This window comes from Dromiciops gliroides, chromosome 2 (assembly GCF_019393635.1).
Source record: "Dromiciops gliroides isolate mDroGli1 chromosome 2, mDroGli1.pri, whole genome shotgun sequence".
Classification (NCBI taxonomy): domain Eukaryota; kingdom Metazoa; phylum Chordata; class Mammalia; order Microbiotheria; family Microbiotheriidae; genus Dromiciops; species Dromiciops gliroides.
In genome coordinates this window covers 375,637,848-375,656,931 of record NC_057862.1, presented here as the reverse complement: position 1 = coordinate 375,656,931, position 19,084 = coordinate 375,637,848, and the positions used below count along the sequence as shown (strand labels likewise).

Here is a 19,084-nt window from a genome sequence, read left to right as displayed (position 1 = left end):
TTTTTTCCCCACATGCCCTCCACCCTAGAGATGGCCACCATTGGACACAAATAGGGGTGTGTGTGTGTGTGTGTGTGTGTATACAGAGAGAGAGATTATATATGTGTATGTATATATAGGTATAAGTATTATATGTAAAATTCTATACATACTTCTATTTGTCAGTGTTTTCTCTGGATGAAGATTTTATAAGATGTTTTTATAGCAACTATCAGTTATAGATTTGTAAAATGGCCTGTTACTGAAGGCAAAGACAGTGCCTACAGGGCTCAGTTGAAGACATGGAGTAAAGGCAGGTATTTAGTGGCATCAGGTAAAGTCTGGGTTTCCTGAATTAACAAGCTAAACCTTGTCCAGAGCATGCCAGGCCAAGATGGCAGAAGCAGAAGGACTGGAAATCACTTCAAACAATAAACTAATTTAAAAAAAACCTCAGGATGTTTAGCCATTCAGTCAAACAAGCATAGTATCGTGCCAGGCATAGCTACGTGCTGGGAATACAAAGACAAAAATGAAATGGTTATTGCTCTCAGAATCCTCTAGATAAGAAAACTAGGAACAAAGAGGAGAAGGAGGAGTCACAAGGGATCATATTTCAGAAGGAAGAAGAAGAAGAGGAAGGAGGAGGAGGAGAAGAAGTAGTAGAAGTAGTAGCAGTCGTAGTAATAGCAGTAGTATTAGCAGCAGCAAATAACAGTAGCAGTTGTAGTGGTGGTGGTGGTGGTGGTGGTGGTAGTAGTGGTGGTGGTGGTGGTGGTAGTAGTGGTGGTGGTGGTGGTGGTGGTGGTAGTGGTGGTGGTGGTGGTGGTGGTGGTAGTGGTGGTGGTGGTGGTGGTGGTGGTGGTGGTGGTGGTGGTGGTGGTGGTGGTGGTGGTGGTGGTGGTGGTGGTGGTAGTAGTGGTGGTGGTGGTGGTGGTAGTGGTGGTGGTGGTGGTGGTGGTAGTGGTGGTGGTGGTGGTGGTGGTAGTGGTGGTGGTGGTGGTGGTGGTAGTGGTGGTGGTGGTGGTGGTGGTAGTGGTGGTGGTGGTGGTGGTGGTAGTGGTGGTGGTGGTGGTGGTGGTAGTGGTGGTGGTGGTGGTGGTGGTAGTAGTGGTGGTGGTGGTGGTGGTAGTAGTGGTGGTGGTGGTGGTGGTAGTAGTGGTGGTGGTGGTGGTGGTAGTAGTAGCAGCAGCAGCAGTAGTACTAGTACTTCTCCTTTTCTTCTTTTTCCTGCTCCTCCTCCTCCTCCTTCTACTACTTCTTCATGGAATGTTCTACCTCCTGAGGTGGTAAGCTCTCTTTATAGTTGTTCAAACAGAAACTGGATAACCACCTATTGTGGATATTGGAGAGAAGATTTCTGCCTTGGAGCAGGTTAGACCAGGGCCCTTTTAGCTCTTAAGATTCTATGATCTTAATTTATTTCAGATGTAACCAAATGTGTTTTTGGAGGATGATCTGTGAATCCCATGAAGAGGATCCTTAGCCTAAACTGACCTCCATGAGTATAAATACAGAAACATGACAGCTTTCCTTTACCTCTAGGCTTACCTTCAGCCAGGAGATGAGCCAGTGTCGGGAAAGAAGACGATGGTGAAAGACTGCCCCCCCATCCCGGGAGGCAGAGACTGCCAAAGTTAACCCTCTGAGTGCTTCTGTTAGGTAAGAACATTTTTGAAGTAACAGAATAGATTTAGCTTGAGCCTAGGAAGTTAGGTTAACATTAGCATGGAAAGAAAATGAGAGATAATCTGCCCTATATGTTGGAATATGCACTAGACTGGCAGCCAGGAGAGTGCCAGCTCAGCTATAAGATACAGGAATCCCCTCCAGACTTTACCTAGGCTCTTCCTCAAATTGTAGAACTGGAACACTGAAAAAAACTTTGCTTGAATATTGCTAGACACAGGGAACTCATTGCTTCACAGGGCAACCCATCCCTTTGTTAGATAGCTCTAATTGTTAGGAAATTTTTGCTTACATATATTTAAAATCTACCTTTGGGTTTGATCTTGTTAAAGGCTAAAATTCTAGCTAGTCTGTCTAAAAGATCTAATGAGTGGTCGCCAATGAATTATAAGCTTTAGCAAGAGTTAGGCTTTTAAGCATTTATTAAGGAGAATAAGAATTTGGTAAAGAGAGAAGACAAGGCCTAGATTCCTATCTATTAAAGGGAGAGCGCATTTCTAGCTCACTTCTCCACCAGCATCCTCAGGAAAAGAGAGAGAGACAGAGCGCCTGGCTCCCCCTTCCTCCTCCCACCAGCAAATGTCACTTCCTGACGCCAAAGAAAAGACACATGGTCTTACCCTCAAAGACCTTCCTTTCCTGGTGGAGCTTTTCTCCAGTAAATCTCCAGCAGGTGGCGTCATTCTAATCGTTACAATCTGAAAAGAAAGGATCTATTCCCTCTTCCAGATGATGGCCTTTCAAAATATCTCCTCCAACTCTTCTCCCCTCCAGGATAAGTGGCATTATAGGAGTTAGAGTTTGAAGAGAGCTTCATATAGAAACGGTGATCCCTGAGAGTCACATAATGACTTTAAAAACCACAAAATCACATTATAAATACTGTATTAAACCCTGAGTAAATCCCTTTACTTCTTCAAGATTTGGTTTGTCCATCTATAAAATGGCAATAATAATATTTATAGCATTATCTCATAGGATTGTTGTGAGGAAAGTGCTTTATGGAACCAGCAAGCGTCATTAAAACATGAGTTTTTAATGTGGAGTACAGGGAAAGAGCATTGTATTTGGAATCAGAAGAACTAGGTTCAAATCTCAACTCAGCTGCTTACTCCCTGTGTAGTCTTTGTTTCCCTCTCTGAGCCTTGGTTTCCTCATCTGTAATATGAGGAGATTGAGAGAATAGTTGAACAAATTATGGGATATGAACGAAATGGAATAGACTATAAAGTACTTGGAGAAACATGGAAGATTTGTATCAGTTGATGCAATTGTACTCCGAGAATAATGTATTCAATGAATACGATCATGCAAATGAAAAAAAAAATTACCAAAAAGAAGTTGACCTCTAAGTAATGGAAAACCCAGTGAAGGACTTGGATGAATACAAACCTCTTACCTTATGGCAGAGAGGTGGAAGATTAGGAAAGACTTGCATATTTTCTATTTCTCAGTCCAGTTTTCTTGCCTAGTTTTGAGAGAAGGTAGCTTGGATTTAGCTAGGACAGCAATTCTCAAACTTTTTGGTCTCAAGCCCCTTTTAAACTCTTAAAAAATTATTGAGGATCCCAAATAGCTTTTGTTTAAATGGGTTATTGTCAGGTGTGATTTCTTTAGTAGTTGTTTTAACATATTTATCAATTCATTAAAAAATAATAACAAGGGGCAGCTAGGTAGCACAGTGGATAGAGCACCAACCCTGGATTCAGGAGGACCTGAGTTCAAATCTGGCCTCAGACACTTGACACTTACTGGCTGTGTGACCCTGGGCAAGTCACTTAACCCTCATTGCCTTGCAAATTAAAAAATAATAAAAATAATAACAAACCATTGCATATTAACATAAATAACATTTTATGAAAAATATGTTTTCCAAAACAAAAACATGAAAAAAGTGGCATTATTTTTTATTTTATATCTTTTTACAAATCTCGTGTCTAACTCTATAGAAGACAGCTGCATTCTCATATCTGTTTTTGTATTCAATTTGTTGCAATCCATTGTTTTGGTTCTAGCATATGAAGAAAATCTAACCTCACACAAATATGTAGTTGAAAAAGAGAAGAGGATTTTAATAGGCAAATAACATCTTAGTATTTTTGATGAACATAGTTTTGACCTTGCAGTCTTCCTAAAAGGATTCTGGGAAAATGCAGAAACCTGAGTATCACAGAGGACTAAAGGACTAGGGAGTTCTACTTATGTGCCTTGGGCTCCTCTAAAGCAGCAATGAGTGATCTTTTAACCTAGGGAAAAAAACAGATCCCCCATAGATATTCTATATCCACCCCATTTCCAAATTCAAACTATGGTTCAAAAATCTATCAATGTCACTGCTACCTGTCGAAGTTCAATGTTCAGCAGATCTTAAGTGCCAGAGTGCTTTTTGTAACTTGATAAATCCAAAACAATAAATTTGTCCCTTTAAATGGAAAGCATCCTCAGGACCTACAAATGATGCATAGTTTTGAGTTTGCTTCCCACCCTATACAGTATTCTCAAGATACATTCTAAATATTCAATGAGATTTAGAGTGTGTGGTACCCAGAACTAAATATAGTATTCCAAATGTGGTTGAACCATATGTAGTTGGATGCATAGAGGGAATGCATACACAGGAAATCATTGTTAATACCATGCAAAAATATAGAAAATAATTCTAAGTTAATATAAACATAGCTCTTCACGATCTACAAATACCTTTCCTCCTAACAACCATGTTAGTAGACAATGTCAGTGTTATTATTTATACCCATTTTGCAGATGAGAAAACTAATGCTCAAAAAAAAAAAAAAAACAAAGATTGTCATCTACCAAAGTCACAAAGCTAGGTATTAGAGCCTAAACTCAATACCCAGATCTTCTGGTCAAGCACTCTTTCCACTAGACTACACTATCCCTCAAGAAGACCAGAGAGGGGAGATGTCACCGTGGGTAAAAGCATCAGCGAAGACAGAGTAATAATTACAATTTTTATTTAGAGCTTTTTCTAGAGAGCCAAGGTTCCCTAGAGCCTTTGTTTATGCCAAAGACGGGAAATTATTTCCCAAGTGTCATATGATTGCAAAGCAAGTTTGTTGGAGCTTATGCAAGTCATTGAGGACCTCTAGACCTGTTTCCCTGCCTGTAAAAAGGAAAGAACTGAACTAGACTGTCTCTAAAGTCCCTTCTAGCTCTATCATTCTATAATAGAGTTCTCTTCTTGCTCTGTGTCAGCTTCGGTCTCTCTCCCTGATGTTAGGGGCATCGATCTTTTCACTACGCTGTGATGCCTCCTAGTGGATGAAAAGAGATTTGACCTAGGACTTAAAGGATAGAAAGAGAGAGAGAGAGAGAGGAAGGAAGGAAGGAAAGAAGGAAGGAAGGAAGGAAGGAAGGAAGGAAGGAAGGAAGGAAGGAAGGAAGGAAGGAAGGAAGGAAGGAAGGAAGGAAGGAAGGAAGGAAGGAAGGAAGGAAGGAAGGAAGGAAGGAAGGAAGGAAGGAATGTTCTAGTGTTCTAGACAGGAAGAATAGCATAAGCAAATATTGGAAAAGGGAATGATTACCCTGGTCTATTCAGGGATTAGTGAGAGGTCTAGATGAAGTGAAGGAGTGTCCTTAAGGAATGAATAAAAGAAAAAGGTTTGGAATAGTAGGCAGGGGCCTTAAATACCAAGCCAAGGAGTTCAGGTTTTATCCTATAGGCAGAACAAAATTATAGGGAGCTTTGGAGTAGATCCCTAAGGGCCCTTCTGGTTCTGACATTCTATGATCTTTCCCTCTCTCCCTCTCTCTCTCTCTCCCCCAAACCACCCACCAATTTCCATTTACCCAATTTCTATGTGTCCCTCTATGCCACTTTGGTCTCTAGCTCTGGCTACTGGCTCAATCTCCCTTATCTGTCTCCTCCCTGTCTTTGTCCCCCTCCCTTCTTGGTTTTTCCCCTCTCCATCTAACCATCCACAACTTGGCACCCAAATTTCTCTGCCTCTACTGCAGGAATGAAGGGAATCAAAGCAACATCAAGAACTCTTCAGGGTCAACCGCGACAGCATCCTCAAACAGTAGGTGAACAAACCAAGCAAGTAAAGGCATGGACTCTCACTCCCTGGGTTAGCTTGGCTAAGTCCCTGAGCTTCTCTAGACCAGTTTCCCTACCTGTAAAAGGAAGGGTCTACAATGGAGGGTCTCTGAAGTCCCTCCTAAGTCTATCATTGTGTGACTTGGTGATAGAGCTCTTGCCTACCTGTCTTCCCATTCTATCTCCTCCCTCCTTGGCTTCAAGCTTCTGTCTTCTTCCTTCCTGCTCCCACCATGTCTAGAACACCAGAGCCCTTTTTGGAAGTTTCTCTGCCCGTGCTGCATTGATGAAGACCCTGAGATCTCCAACCCCAGTCCTCTCCCAAGAATGAAAACAGCAAAAACGGGTAGGTTTGGTTTGGTTTTGTTGTTTTGGTTTTTGTTTTCAAGACCTATGATTTCATTAAGGGCAGCTAGGTGGCGCAGTAGGATAGAGTGCCAGGCAAGATTCATCTTCCGGAGTTCAAATGTGGCCTTAGACACTAGCTGCGTGACTCCGGGCAAGTCACTTAACCCAGTTTGCCTCAGTTTACTCATCATAAAATGAACTGGAGAAGGAAATGACAAACCACTGTAGTATCTTTGCCAAGAAAACCCCAAATGGGGTCATGAAGAGTCAGATGTGACTGAAACAACTAAACAACAACAAATTATTTCACTGGTACTCCCAGTGTAGATGTTCCTTCTGCCAGTGCAGACCAGTTCTGCAACTTATAGCCTCAGAGAGCTTCCTAGGTCACTAGGAGGTTAAATGATTGGACCAGGGTCACACAATCAGGATGCATCAGAGGTCCTCTTGAATCCAGGGCTGGTGCTCTATCCGCTGTGCCACCTAGCTGCCCCCCATCATACTGACTATTGCTTGTTACTTTATTTATGCTTTATAGCCCCATTTGCTTTTCTATAAGATTCCAATTAGACCCCCTCTTCTTATCCCGCTCTGAATGGCGGGCAATGCAGTAGAGTAGAAAAGGGACTTACGTTCGAATTCTAGCTCTGACATCCTCACCAGAGTATCCTCAAGTAAATCACATCCCTTCTCTAGGGTTCTGTTTCCTTGTAGGAAAAATGAGGGGGATCTCTAAGATAGGTGACCTAAGGTACCTTTCCAGCCCAAATCTATGTTCCTATGATCAAGTCTCACTGGCTAAATAAACATTATAGTTTTTTGGATAGCTGTTACACTTTCTTAGATTTATGAGATCAGACCGATCCCATATTCCCATTCTCGGTCCTGGCCAGACCAATAAATGGTATTAAATGAATTGGAATTTACTTACTTTGCTCATCTTACCATCTGAAAAGAGAGTTCATAAAGAGAGGAGCAGTATGAAATAATGTTGGAAAGGCAGATTAGGGTCAGATTGTGGAAGGTCTTGAATATCAAACTAAGGAGCCCAGACTTTAGCCTGGAGGCAAGTCAAGAGTCTCTGAAGGTTTTTGAGCAGGAGACCAGCATGGTTAGATCTATTTCCCAGCACTGTACACATGATAGATGGATGCCAGAGGAAAAGGGGTATCAGAGGTATCACCATAGCCAGGGTACTTTATGCTTTAGGTGCCTTCCATCAGCAGGAGAGTAAAAGTGGTTTCCACAGCTACTATTTTAAAAGACCTGAGGCTCATCCAAACAATGGGGCTGTGATTTAGCTAGCAAAAGGAAGGAAGGAAGGAAGGAAGGAAGGAAGGAAGGAAGGAAGGAAGGAAGGAAGGAAGGAAGGAAGGAAGGAAGGAAGGAAGGAAGGAAGGAAGGAAGAAAGGAAAGAAGGAAGGAAGGAAGGAAGGAAGGAAGGAAGGAAGGAAGGAAGGAAGGAAGGAAGGAAGGAAGGAAGGAAGGAAGGAAGGAAGGAAGGAAGGAAGGAGGGAAGGAGGGAGGGAGGGAGGGAGGGAGGGAGGGAGGGAGGGAGGAAGGAAGGAAGGAAGGAAGGAAGGAAGGAAGGAAGGAAGGAAGGAAGGAAGGAAGGAAGGAAGAAAGAAAGAAAGGAAGGAAGGAAGGAGGAAGGAAAGAAGGAAGAAAGAAAGGAAAGAAGGAAGAAAGAAAGGAAAGAAGGAAGGAAGGAAAGAAGGAAGGAAGGAAGGAAGGAAGGAAGGAAGGAAGGAAGGAAGGAAGGAAGGAAGGAAGGAAGGAAGGAAGGAAGGAAGGAAGGAAGGAAGGAAGGAAGGAAGGAAGGAAGGATAGGAAGGAGGAAGGAAGGAAGGGGAAAGAAAGAAAAAACAGCCTTTGAAACTCATCTCACCATTGCTGCAGAAAAGAGAATAGGGCCTCCCCCTCCCTCCTCTCTGCCCTAAGTGTTCTATATAACTTCATCTCACTCACTGTAAGTCAAACAGTCAATAAACATTTGTTAAGCACCTACTATGTGCCAGGCACCATGCTAAATACGGGAGATATAAAAGACAAAAGACAGGCCCTGCCCTCAAGGTGCTCACAATCTAGTGGGGGAGACAAGCAAACAAAAATGTACAAACAAACTCTGTAGAGGATAAAAGTGTGGCCAGTATAGAAGAAGGAGGTTCTTCAGGGCTTCGATCAGTCGCTTTCACTCCCATAACCCTTTCCCAACACAACAACCATGACGCCCAGACGAGGAGCAATGGCCCCAACAGAGCCCCAGCTTCTGCCTAATTTCTGTTTCTTTTCATGTGCAGTACTTTATAGAGCAGAGATACTTAACCTATGAACTTGGATGGAGAAAAAAAATTACATCTTTATTTCAATATAATTGTTTTCTTTTGCAATCCTATTTATTTTATATACTTAAAAACATTTTTCTGAGAAGGGATCCATAAGCTTTTCCAGACTGCCAAAGGGGGTCCACACACACACACACACACACACACACACACACACACAGAACTCCTGGCCTAGAGGGAAAGTGCCAGAGGAGAGAAAACAGAGGTTTTTTCATTTTTCTTTTTGTTATCTCTACCTATCTGGCACGTGGTGGCTTCACAGATACTTGTCAGTTGCTCAGTTGGTCTCAGGGATCACCTTCCTGCCAGTCACTCAGGATCATAACCTCACATTCACACTCAACCGGTCCATCTCCCTCACTTCCCATATACAATTCCACCAAGTCTCATCAATTGTATTTCCACAACAGCTCTTATATCTGCCTCCTTCCCAGTCACATAGCTACTATCCTAGGTAAGGCCTTTCCCCTAAATTAAAACAATAGCCTTTTTTTTTTTTTGAGGAAAACAGGATTAAGTGATTTTCCCAGGGTCATACAACTAGCAAGTGTCTGGGGTCAGATTTGAACTCAGGTCCTCCTGACTCCAGGGCTGATGCTCTGTCTACTGTGCCACCTCACTGCTCCTTAAAACAAGAGCTATCTAATTGATCTTCCTGCAACCAGTCTCTCCCCTCTTCAATCCACCTCCCATCCAGCTGCCAAACTGTTAACCTTATAGTATAAATCAGACCATGTTACTCCTCTACTCCAGAAATTTCTGTGGCTCCTCGTGGCCAATAAAATATAGACTCCTCTGTTTGCTATTTAAATCCTTTCACTATCTGGCTCCAACCATTCTTTCCAGCCGTATTTGAGATCCCTTCTCGTCACCACTCATCCAAGGTTACAACCAAAGTGATCTACTTAGCATAGATCACAAACAGAACAATCCACCTCCCACCTCCATACCTTTGTCCCCCATGTTTGGAATGTTCTTTGTTCTTGCCTCCACCTCTTGGAATCCTTAGCTCAAATCAAGGCTCAACTCAAGTGCCTCCACCCACACAAAGGTGATCCCCTTGTGTCAGATTCCCACAACCCATTACTTTGTACATAGTGTCTAAAACTACATTAATTAAGACTTTGGAGATTTTGTCTTCTCTTATCTCTGTGCATATTTTCCTCCTCCCACCTGTAAACCATCCCCAGTAGATATGTAAGCTCTTTGAGGGCAACAACTGTTTTCACATTTCTCTTTGTACCCCAAAAACCAAGCACATAGTAGGCATTTAGTAAATGCTTGCTGAATCCAATAGAATTACCAGGTGTGCACACACTGTAGGACAAATTTGGCTCTGCTCCTTCTGGCCCCACAATGAATAGAGTGTGGTCCACTTCCTGTACCCTCTTTCCCTGTGGCCCTTGGACTCGTGAGTCTGTGGAAAGGCTCCCCAACAAGATACCTGATGGGAACTTGAACCAAATAACCCTGCCACTCCCAGGGAAAAGTGTGAGTCGTTCAGTCACCTGACTTTCAAGAGTCTGTGTAGGACTGAGATGGGAAACAAGGAGTGAACTGCTGCCCAACCAGTTTGAATTATTTAGTTGCTGGGACGTGGGTAAGTGTTACATGGAAACTAAAGCCAGGTCTCTCCAGGTAACTTCAGCTCTATAGCCTAGACTCAGCTCTGCTTAATCCTCAGATCGTTCCTCCATTGTGTCCTCATCCACTCTGTGCTTGGAAGCCCAAAGCTCCAATTCTAATAACAGCTGGTATTTATATAATACTTTAAGATTTCCAAATTGCTTTACACATACTATCCCATTTGATCCTCCCAACAGCCCTGGCAGATTATTATTATTATTATTATCTCCATTTTACAGCTGAGAAAACAGAGGCAAACAGGTTAAGTGACCTCCCCAGAGTCGCACAGCATGTAAATGTCTGAAGCCAGATTTGAACTCTAGTCTTTCTGCCTCCAAGTCCAGTGCTCTTACCCACCACAGCACCTAGCTGCCTATATTTATAGCAGTGGTAAATTCTAGTATGTTATGGTGGAAATGCATAATTCACATTTAGATCCTGCTTTATAGTTTACAAAGGATCTTCTGGACCATCATTCAGGGAGGCAGTGAGGTGATGTTAGTATTATCACCTCCATTTTACCAATCAGGAAAATAAGTCCAGAGAGATGAAATTACTTGGAATAGGTCCTAGTTCAAGAATATAAATGCAGGCATCTCCTGTTAGCCTCCAGAACTCCCTTCCCTCCTCAGTTCATGAGCGGTAAGTAGGATAGGGGATAGGAACTGGATATAAGGAATTCTCTGTTGAAGACATTCCCTCTACTAAAATAGGTCAGCATCTTGGAGAGTTTCCTGGAACTCAAAGAGGTTAAGTGACTTGCCCAGGATCACACAGCTAATTGGAGTCAGAGGCAGCGCTTGAAGTTAGGTCTTCTTGGCTGCAAAGCCAGCTACCTAGTTACTGCACCGCCCTGCCTCTGTAGCTCTTAGTAGAATAGCCAAAAAAGCTTGGTCCCGCTCAAAACCCTCCCTGAGGAAGTATTATAGCACTTATTATAGCAATAGACATGAACTAATGTTTAGAATGAGAATACTAAGTCAAGAAGCTGAGGCAGCTTTGTGGTATAGTGGATAGAACACCCCACCTGGAATCAGAATAGACTTGGATTCAAATCCAATCTCAGACACTAATTTTGTGACTTTGGGCAAATCACTTAAACCTACCTGCCTTGGTTTCCTCAGTTATAAAATGGGGATAATAATAGCACAGGGTTGTTTTGAGACTCAAGTTAAATATTTGTAAGGTACTTAGCACATGTCTGGCATACAGTAAACACTTACCAAATGCTTATTCCCTTCCCCATCAATCAAAGATTGTTCGGTGGAATATATTTAAAAGGCAAAGAATAGGGGTAATATATTTCAGAAAGATCACTATCAAAAATGGTTTCATTTTTTTAAATGAAATTTAAAAAATTTTTTCATCTAAAGGACTGTGGTTCAGTGCAGGCAGCTGGAAAATACACTTATAGAACTGCTTGGGATGTGCTAAAGGATACACAAGACTCTTAGATATGCATATATGTGTGTTATGTGTATGTGTGTGTGCCTGTGTGCATAGATTATTTACTTATATATAGCTTGAATAGATATTTTTTGAACAGATCTCTGGCTCTGTGATTTCATTGGTAATTTCAGGTAATTTTGTCATTCAAAGTATGGCAGAAATTTGGTATATTCCCCTCCTGATCCCCATCCTAAGTGCAACTACTTTAAAAGGCATATATGGGGGGCAGCTAGGTGGCGTAGTAGATAGAGCACCGGCCCTGGAGTCAGGAGTACCTGAGTTCAAATCCGGCCTCAGACACTTAACACACACTTACTAGCTGTGTGACCCTGGGCAAGTCACTTAACCCCAATTGCCTCAGTAAAAAATTTAAAAAAAAATTTTTTAATTAAAAAAAAAAGGCATATATGATTTCCTTGTGTTTAAGAGGCTTGGAGCCAGGGAAGAAAAATGGACGGAGGAAGAGAGAAAGAAAGATGTAAAAGGGAAGGAGACAACCAAAGATAACCATGTCAACCATAGGAGCTAAAAGAGGCAATTTCACTCACCAAACTCAAATCTACTCCTTGCCTTCCCTTTATAGTCCCACAAAGCCACAAAACCTTCATTTGTTTACAATGAAAATTAGTCCTAAACAGTATTTTACATGCATCCCATTGTAAATAAGCAAAATACTTGTGGGACATACATCACTAGTGTCACTATATTAATGTTAATCACTATTATTTTTTAAGTGCTGCAGAAACAAGAGGCAATGTTAGAACAGAGAGCCAGTCTCAGAGTCAGGAAGACCCGTTCAAGCCCCTTCTCCGATATAACATAAATGTTTGTCCAATGACTGACTGATTGACTTACATATACTGAACATGAGACCCTGGCCAGGCAAGTCCCTTTAACTTTCCCATGCCCCTAGGCAACTCTGTGACTTGAAGTTCCAGAGATCTTGTCAATTTGCATTAGAAGACGGGTTTCCTTACCTGCAATTCCTGTTGAGATCATAGGTCCAGGGTGGGGAAGGATATATACATGGCAGTTCAAAAGTCTTAGTGTAGTTTTAAGCTCAGGGCTGCACTAAGTTTTTTGGGTCACCCATGTCTATGTATGTATGTCTGTGCGTATGTCTGTGATTATATTGGCAGGCAATAATGACTGATATTCCCATAGTACTTTTAAAGTTTATTGCACTTTTTAGCAAAGTACTTTGTATACAGTTTTCTCACTCAACCCTCACAGCATTATGATATGGTAGAAAGAGAACTGCCCCAAAAATCAGAGGACCGGGGTTCAAATCTGGCCACTGCCACTTCCTACCAGTATGCCCAGCATAACAGAGTGGAAATAGAATGTCCTTTCAAGTTAGAAGACCTTGGTCCATAGTCTACCTGTGACACTCACTAAAGATGACCTCAGACACATCGTTTAACTTCTCTGGCCTTCAGTTTCTTCATTTGTAAAATGGAGGAAGGGTAGGAAATTAGACTCCATAGCCTCCAAAATCCCTCACACCTCTAAATCTATGATCTAAGTCATTTAACCTCTTGGGGCCTCAGTTTTCTCAACTGCAAAATAGGAAGGTGAACTAATTGGCCTCTAAGGTCCAATTCCAAATCCAAGATCCTGTGACCAATATTCTAAAGTAAATATTATTATCTCCATTTTACAAAACTTTGGAGATTATAATCTCCATTTACAGGAAACTGAGGCTCAGAGAGGTTAAGTAAACTGTCTCTGGTCATGTAATTAAGCGATCAAAGCAGGATTTGAATCTTCCTGTTCCCCAGGCTATACTTTGTCAACTTCATTCACATCAATCCTAACCCCTAGATTACATATACTAGCAATCTGTCAAGCACTACTAGGCAGTTAATTTTTTTTATTTTAAAAAAATTGAGTAAAAAAGAACCACAAAGGAAAAGGGGGAGGGAAAAGTTGCTGCCCAGTAATTTTTGTTTAAATTGGTTTTTTGGTCCAGATGCATAAGTTCATGAATGTAGGGGACTACCCATATGGAAACTCCCTTAAACAGTACTGATCAGTAACTATTCTGTAACTGAGTCTCAGAGAGCTGCACAGAGAAATTAAATGATTTGTCCGTGCTCACAGAGCAAGTATATGTCAGACATGGGGCATGAACTCAGGTTTTCCTGACTCCCAACCAGCCTTCATTTGCTATCTTATATACTTATATCTTATACTTCTTTGTAATCATTGAAGTTTTGTTGTGTGGGTTTTCAGGATGTTGCCTGATGCCAGACTATATTCAAAAGAATTACACAATTGTCAACAAGCATTTATTATATGCCAAGCACTGGGCTAAGTCCTACAGATACAAAGAAAAGCAAAACCAGTTCCAACCCTTAGGGAGTTTATATAAAAAGATAGATAGATAGTGTTGATATGAATGTATAGATCACCTGGATTTGATGGAGGTGCCTTATTATCCAAAAGTATTTTTTTATGAAACCCTAGGTTAATAGGAGCAAAATGTCCTTCAACTGAATTCCAAACTGAACCCAGATAGCTAGCAGATAAAAGTCCCTACCTGGTGACTTCTTTCCTCAGGATAGTAAGTCCCTATCTTCTGGGGACATCTGGGCATCCTTATGCTTGCCAAACTCCTTTTTGGAATCCAGTAATCTTATCATTGTGTATTTCCTCCATACTTGTTATAACTGAAATTGTTCAAACTGCTTTGTATTACATTCATTCTTGTTATAGTATTGCTTTTGGGTCGATTTCTATCAGTGAACAAAAAATACTTATATACCCTCAGAAAAGGGAAGTCCCCAAGCCCCTTTTGGAAGGGGTCTCCACATGGTCATGTTTCTTTCTTCTTGGGACAAAATAAATTGGTACTGTGTTTTTCTTGTCTGTCTCTGATCCGGTTTTCCTTTAAGAGACATGTTCTCTGATATATTTTTTGGTGGAAGGACAGGTATGGAAACAAATTATAAGAGAATACATGGGGCAGCTAGGTGGCGCAGTGGATAAAGCACTGGCCCTGAATCCAGGAGGACCTGAGTCAGGTTCAAATCTGGCCTCAGACACTTGACACTTACTAGCTGTGTGACCCTGGGCAAATCACTTAACCCCAATTGCCTCACCAAAAAAAAAAAAAAAAGAGAGAGAGAGAGAGATAATATAAAATTAATTTCTCTGATATATTTATTATTTTTGTAGGAGGAGGCAGGCAAATAAAAACTATATTTAATTTTTGACAATGGGTAGGTAGGTAAATATAGATATATAAAAGATTTTTTATTAAAAAATTATAAATATATATAGATGCATATATGTACAAAATAGGTAGAAGATAAACTTAATTGAAAAGGCTTCCAGGAGAAGGTGGCATTAAAGTTGAATCTTGAAGGAAGGCAGGGGATTGTAGGAGACAGAAGTGAGGAGGGAGTCTTTCAGACATGGGGAAAACCAGTGCAAAAGCAGAAATCGGAGAAAACAAGAACAGGTGGAAGAAGACCAGTGCAGCTAGATCATAGTGGGCATGAAGCGGGGTAAGTATACAATGACTGGAAAGGTAGAAAGGGCCATTTTGTGAAGAGCCTGAAACACTACATGGAAAACTTTATATTATATCCTAGAGGTAAAAGGAAACCAGTGGAGTTTATCGAGTAGGGACAAATGAGGTTAGGCTGATACTTTAGGAAAATCACTTTAGCAACCAAGTGGAGGGTGGGTGGAAGCAGGATAAGACTCCAGAAAAGGAGGACAATTATGAGGTGACTTCAGTAATCCAGGTGAAAGGTGATACAGGCCTGAACTTGGGTGGTGACTGTGGGAGGAAAGAAGGGGACATAAACAAGAGATGTTGTGAAAGTAGAAACGATATTTGGCAAAGGAGCAGATGTGTGGGGTAAAGGAGAGAAGTCAAGGATGATGCCATAGTTATAAGCCTGAAATGAGGATGGCAGTACCCTCAACAGCAATAGGGAACTTCAGAAGATTGGAAGGAAGGCTTAGGAGCAAAGAGAAGGAATCTTGTTTTGGACATGTTGATGTCTATAGGTCATCTGTTGAATTTGGGACACCTGAAGGTGAGACATGAAAGTCAAGAAGCACATGCATGGAAATCAGGAATAGTAGACCATGCCTCTAACCCAGAGCACTACCATTTATTTTCTATATGACCTTAGACAAGTCACTTCCTCTCTCTAACCTGTTTCTTCCTGGGCAAAAAGGAGTTGGACTAGCTGACCTCAGAGGATCTTTCCAGTGTTGACAATTTATGATTCTATGACTTATTAACACTATTTGACTTTTTTAAAAAATCACTTCTCCTCTCTAGCACTGTTTCCCTATATATCAAATAAAGGAGCTGAGGTAGGTGGTTCCTAAGGTCTCTTCCAAACAAAACACTACAGTCCAGGGGCCCTCTGGAGTCAATATCTTTCTTCCAAGTGGTAGATTTCAAGAACTGTGGCGGGTTGGTTGAGGCAGGAGTAGTATTTTGTGATCTGAAGGATGAAGACTTAGAAATGCTCCTTTAATCCCATCACACAGAAAATGGCTAATTACTCACTTGGAGAATGAACTAACTGATCTCGATCACCCCACCCCCAATACACACACCAATAAAGCCTCAACTCCCATAGGGCCATCTCTAAAAGTTGGTAGCAGAAGCAGGAAATTCAGTTACTCTAAGAGACTAGAGAACTATAAATGAGGAGGCATTCTTTCCTTTCTGAGTAACTCCACAGGTGGAGTGTTAGCAGTTAGCACCAGGATTGGTTTAGCCAAACAAGGCAGAAAGACCTAAATATAACAGTGCTACACATATCTAACTCATTAGATCCTTGCAACAACCCTGGCAAGTAGGTGCTTTTAATTATACCCATTTTATAGATGAGGAAACTGAGGCTAAGAAATTTTAAGTGACTTACCCAGGGTCACACAGATAGTAAGTATCCAAGGTGGGATTTAAACTCAGATCTTGGCTCCAAATCTCTCTTTACCCACTATGCCATTAAAAATGAGTGCTTATCACTGGTCACTCAATTTAGAGAGATTTTAGATTATAGGTTTCAGCTTTCCTTTGAGGAGCAAAGGGCATAGAAACAATAATAAGAAGCTGGGATGAGGGCTTAGGGAGCACAGGACCAAAAGTGAGTCAAGTTACTAGCAATCAACAGAGGAGAACCTAATGTTGAGTCAAGGTAATACAGGTTTAGCAGGAGCTTCTTACAGTCTTCATGATGAGGTAGAAAGGAAATACCAAGCCACAGGTACCCCTGACCTTAAGCCCATGGTGGAGAAAGGGAAGATAAAAGTGCTTATACCCTATTTGGTTGGAAGAGGGAGTGAGGAAGAGGTAGCTAAAGGCAGATCCTCCCACTTGACTGTATGCAGTCTATCATTTAAAATTGTCAAATGCTACTTCGGGATCAGATGCTGTTATAAATAACAAGACAAGAAAACTCTTCATTTAACAAAAGATTTCCAACCTCAGTAGTTGCCCAATTTACTAAAGCAACAGAAAATATAAACCTTTGAAAATTCCAAGACAGTGAGTTCCATGAGAAAAATGATCACATCTTCAAACCTTGCATTTCTACCCCCCACCCCTACCACCTACTGCCACCACCCAATTCTCAGAGTTGAGCAAAGAAGGAATCTGTTATTAAAAACAGAACAGGGGAAGCTAGGTGGCGTAGTGGATAAAGCACTGGCCCTGGATTCAGGAGTACCTGAGTTCAAATCCAGCCTCAAACACTTGACACTTACTAGCTTGTGTGACCCTGGGCAAGTCACTTAACCCTCATTACCCTGCTTCCCCCCAAAAAAAACAAAAACAGAACAGAAAGTGACCTTAACACACAAACAGAATGTCAGAACTGGAAGGGACCTTGAAACAAAGAAGAATCTGACCTGGAAAGGAATTTAGTATGCAGAATTTTTTAAAAATAAGATAATTTATTTATTTTTAACATTCATTTAAAAAAAATTGAGTTCCAAATTCTCTCCCTCCTGCTCACCCCTCCCCCATCCATATGGGAAGCAATATGCTATCAATTATACATGTGAAGTCATATAAAACATATTTTCATATTAGCCGTGTTGCCAAATAAAAAGCCCCCAAAAAAGGAAAAAAATATATATGATTCTGAGTTCATTAGTTCTCTTTCTGGAGGTGGATAACATTTTTCATGATGGGTCCTTTGTAATTGTCTTGGATCATTGTCTTGATAAGAGGAGCTAAAATTTCACAGTTGATCATCATTACAGTACTCCTGTTACTATGTACAATGTTCTCCTCGTTCTGAAGTTTACTTCACTGTATCAGTTCATGTAAGCCTTCCCAGGTTTTTCTGAAACCATCCTGCTTGTCATTTCTTATAGCACAATTATATTCCATTACATAAGACACAGAATATCAAGGCTGTACAAGACTATGTTTAGAACATAGGGTCTGAGAACTGGAAGGTGATTGATCATCAGGTGTCCAACTCCCTCATTTTAGAGATGAAAAGCTGAGACCTAGAGAGGGGAAGTGTTTTGCCCTAAGTAAGAGTCAAAGCTAGCACTAGACTTAGGTCCCTTGATTTGTTCAGCACTTTTCCCATGGCCCTTCTGCTATTTGTGTCACTTGTTTCTTTTTTCTTTCAGATGAAATCGCACAAACGCCTTTGGAAGATTATTACAAGAAAAGTCTGGGTCGTTTCACTGGGTATAAGAAGAGCTCCTATAGCTGCAACTCGAGGACCTGATGGTTCTAATTAGCACCATCATCTGCACCTTTCTATGATCTCGGTATCTTTAGGTCAGCTGATGGTGATTTAGAAAATATATCTCCTAAGGGGAGAAAAAAAGTATTGTGTTGTAAAGCAGGATTAATGAAGACCAATTCGGAAACTTCCCTAGGGAAGAAGAAATGGTCTGATACTTCCCTGTGGTACACACACACACCCCAAAAAAACAACAAAAAAAACCCTTCAGAAAACCTACATCTGGGGCACCCTATCTCTGAAGAACAGCCACCAATTAAAGCTGTTACATGATATAAACGTATTTGTGTACTCTCTCTTCTATAGCCAAATGTTACTAATTCAGACCATTGGGAGAGGCAGCTCTTTAAAAAAAAAAAAATGTAAAATAATTCTGGCTTGTTACTGATTGTTTTACCTCAAAAATCTTTTTCAGTAATTCCAACTAGGCCATCAGAATCCTGCCCAAATAAAAGTCCTCGCAAGATCTACATAATGACCAAGCAATTGTTTTATAATTAGCACTTTTATAAAACACACTTATTGGGTATTTTAGAAAGTTGCTTGAATGCTTGAAGAAGTCTGGCATTTCAAAATTATGGTCAATATCAGTAAATATTTTTACCAATTTTTACCAAAAATTGGTAAATTATGGTAAATATTACCACTTCCAATCCAAATTTTGAAATATTAATTTGCTTAACAATAACTAGTCAAAGGAAAACCTTTGTAAAAAAAAAATCTCTATTTAAATGCCTGAGAAGTCCTAATGAGTGGACTTTAATAAAGTTTAATGAAGCCTGGGCGAGGTGGGTGGGAAGGGTAAAGAGTGAACTCTCTAACAGGTTGTGTGTGTTTCATGCACTGGG

General features: G+C 41.0%; 1 protein-coding gene across 1 annotated transcript in view; it reads right to left on the bottom strand.

The window, feature by feature from the left end:
* Nucleotides 1–17,772: 17,772 nt before the first annotated feature.
* TMEM268 (transmembrane protein 268) overlaps nucleotides 17,773–19,084 on the bottom strand; it is a 30,542-nt gene continuing 29,230 nt past the window's right edge. Inside the window, exon 9 of the mRNA XM_043988215.1 lies at nucleotides 17,773–18,303. Coding sequence (XP_043844150.1) covers nucleotides 18,268–18,303 — 36 coding nt within the window. The 3' untranslated portion in view covers nucleotides 17,773–18,267. The remainder of the gene's footprint in view (nucleotides 18,304–19,084) is intronic.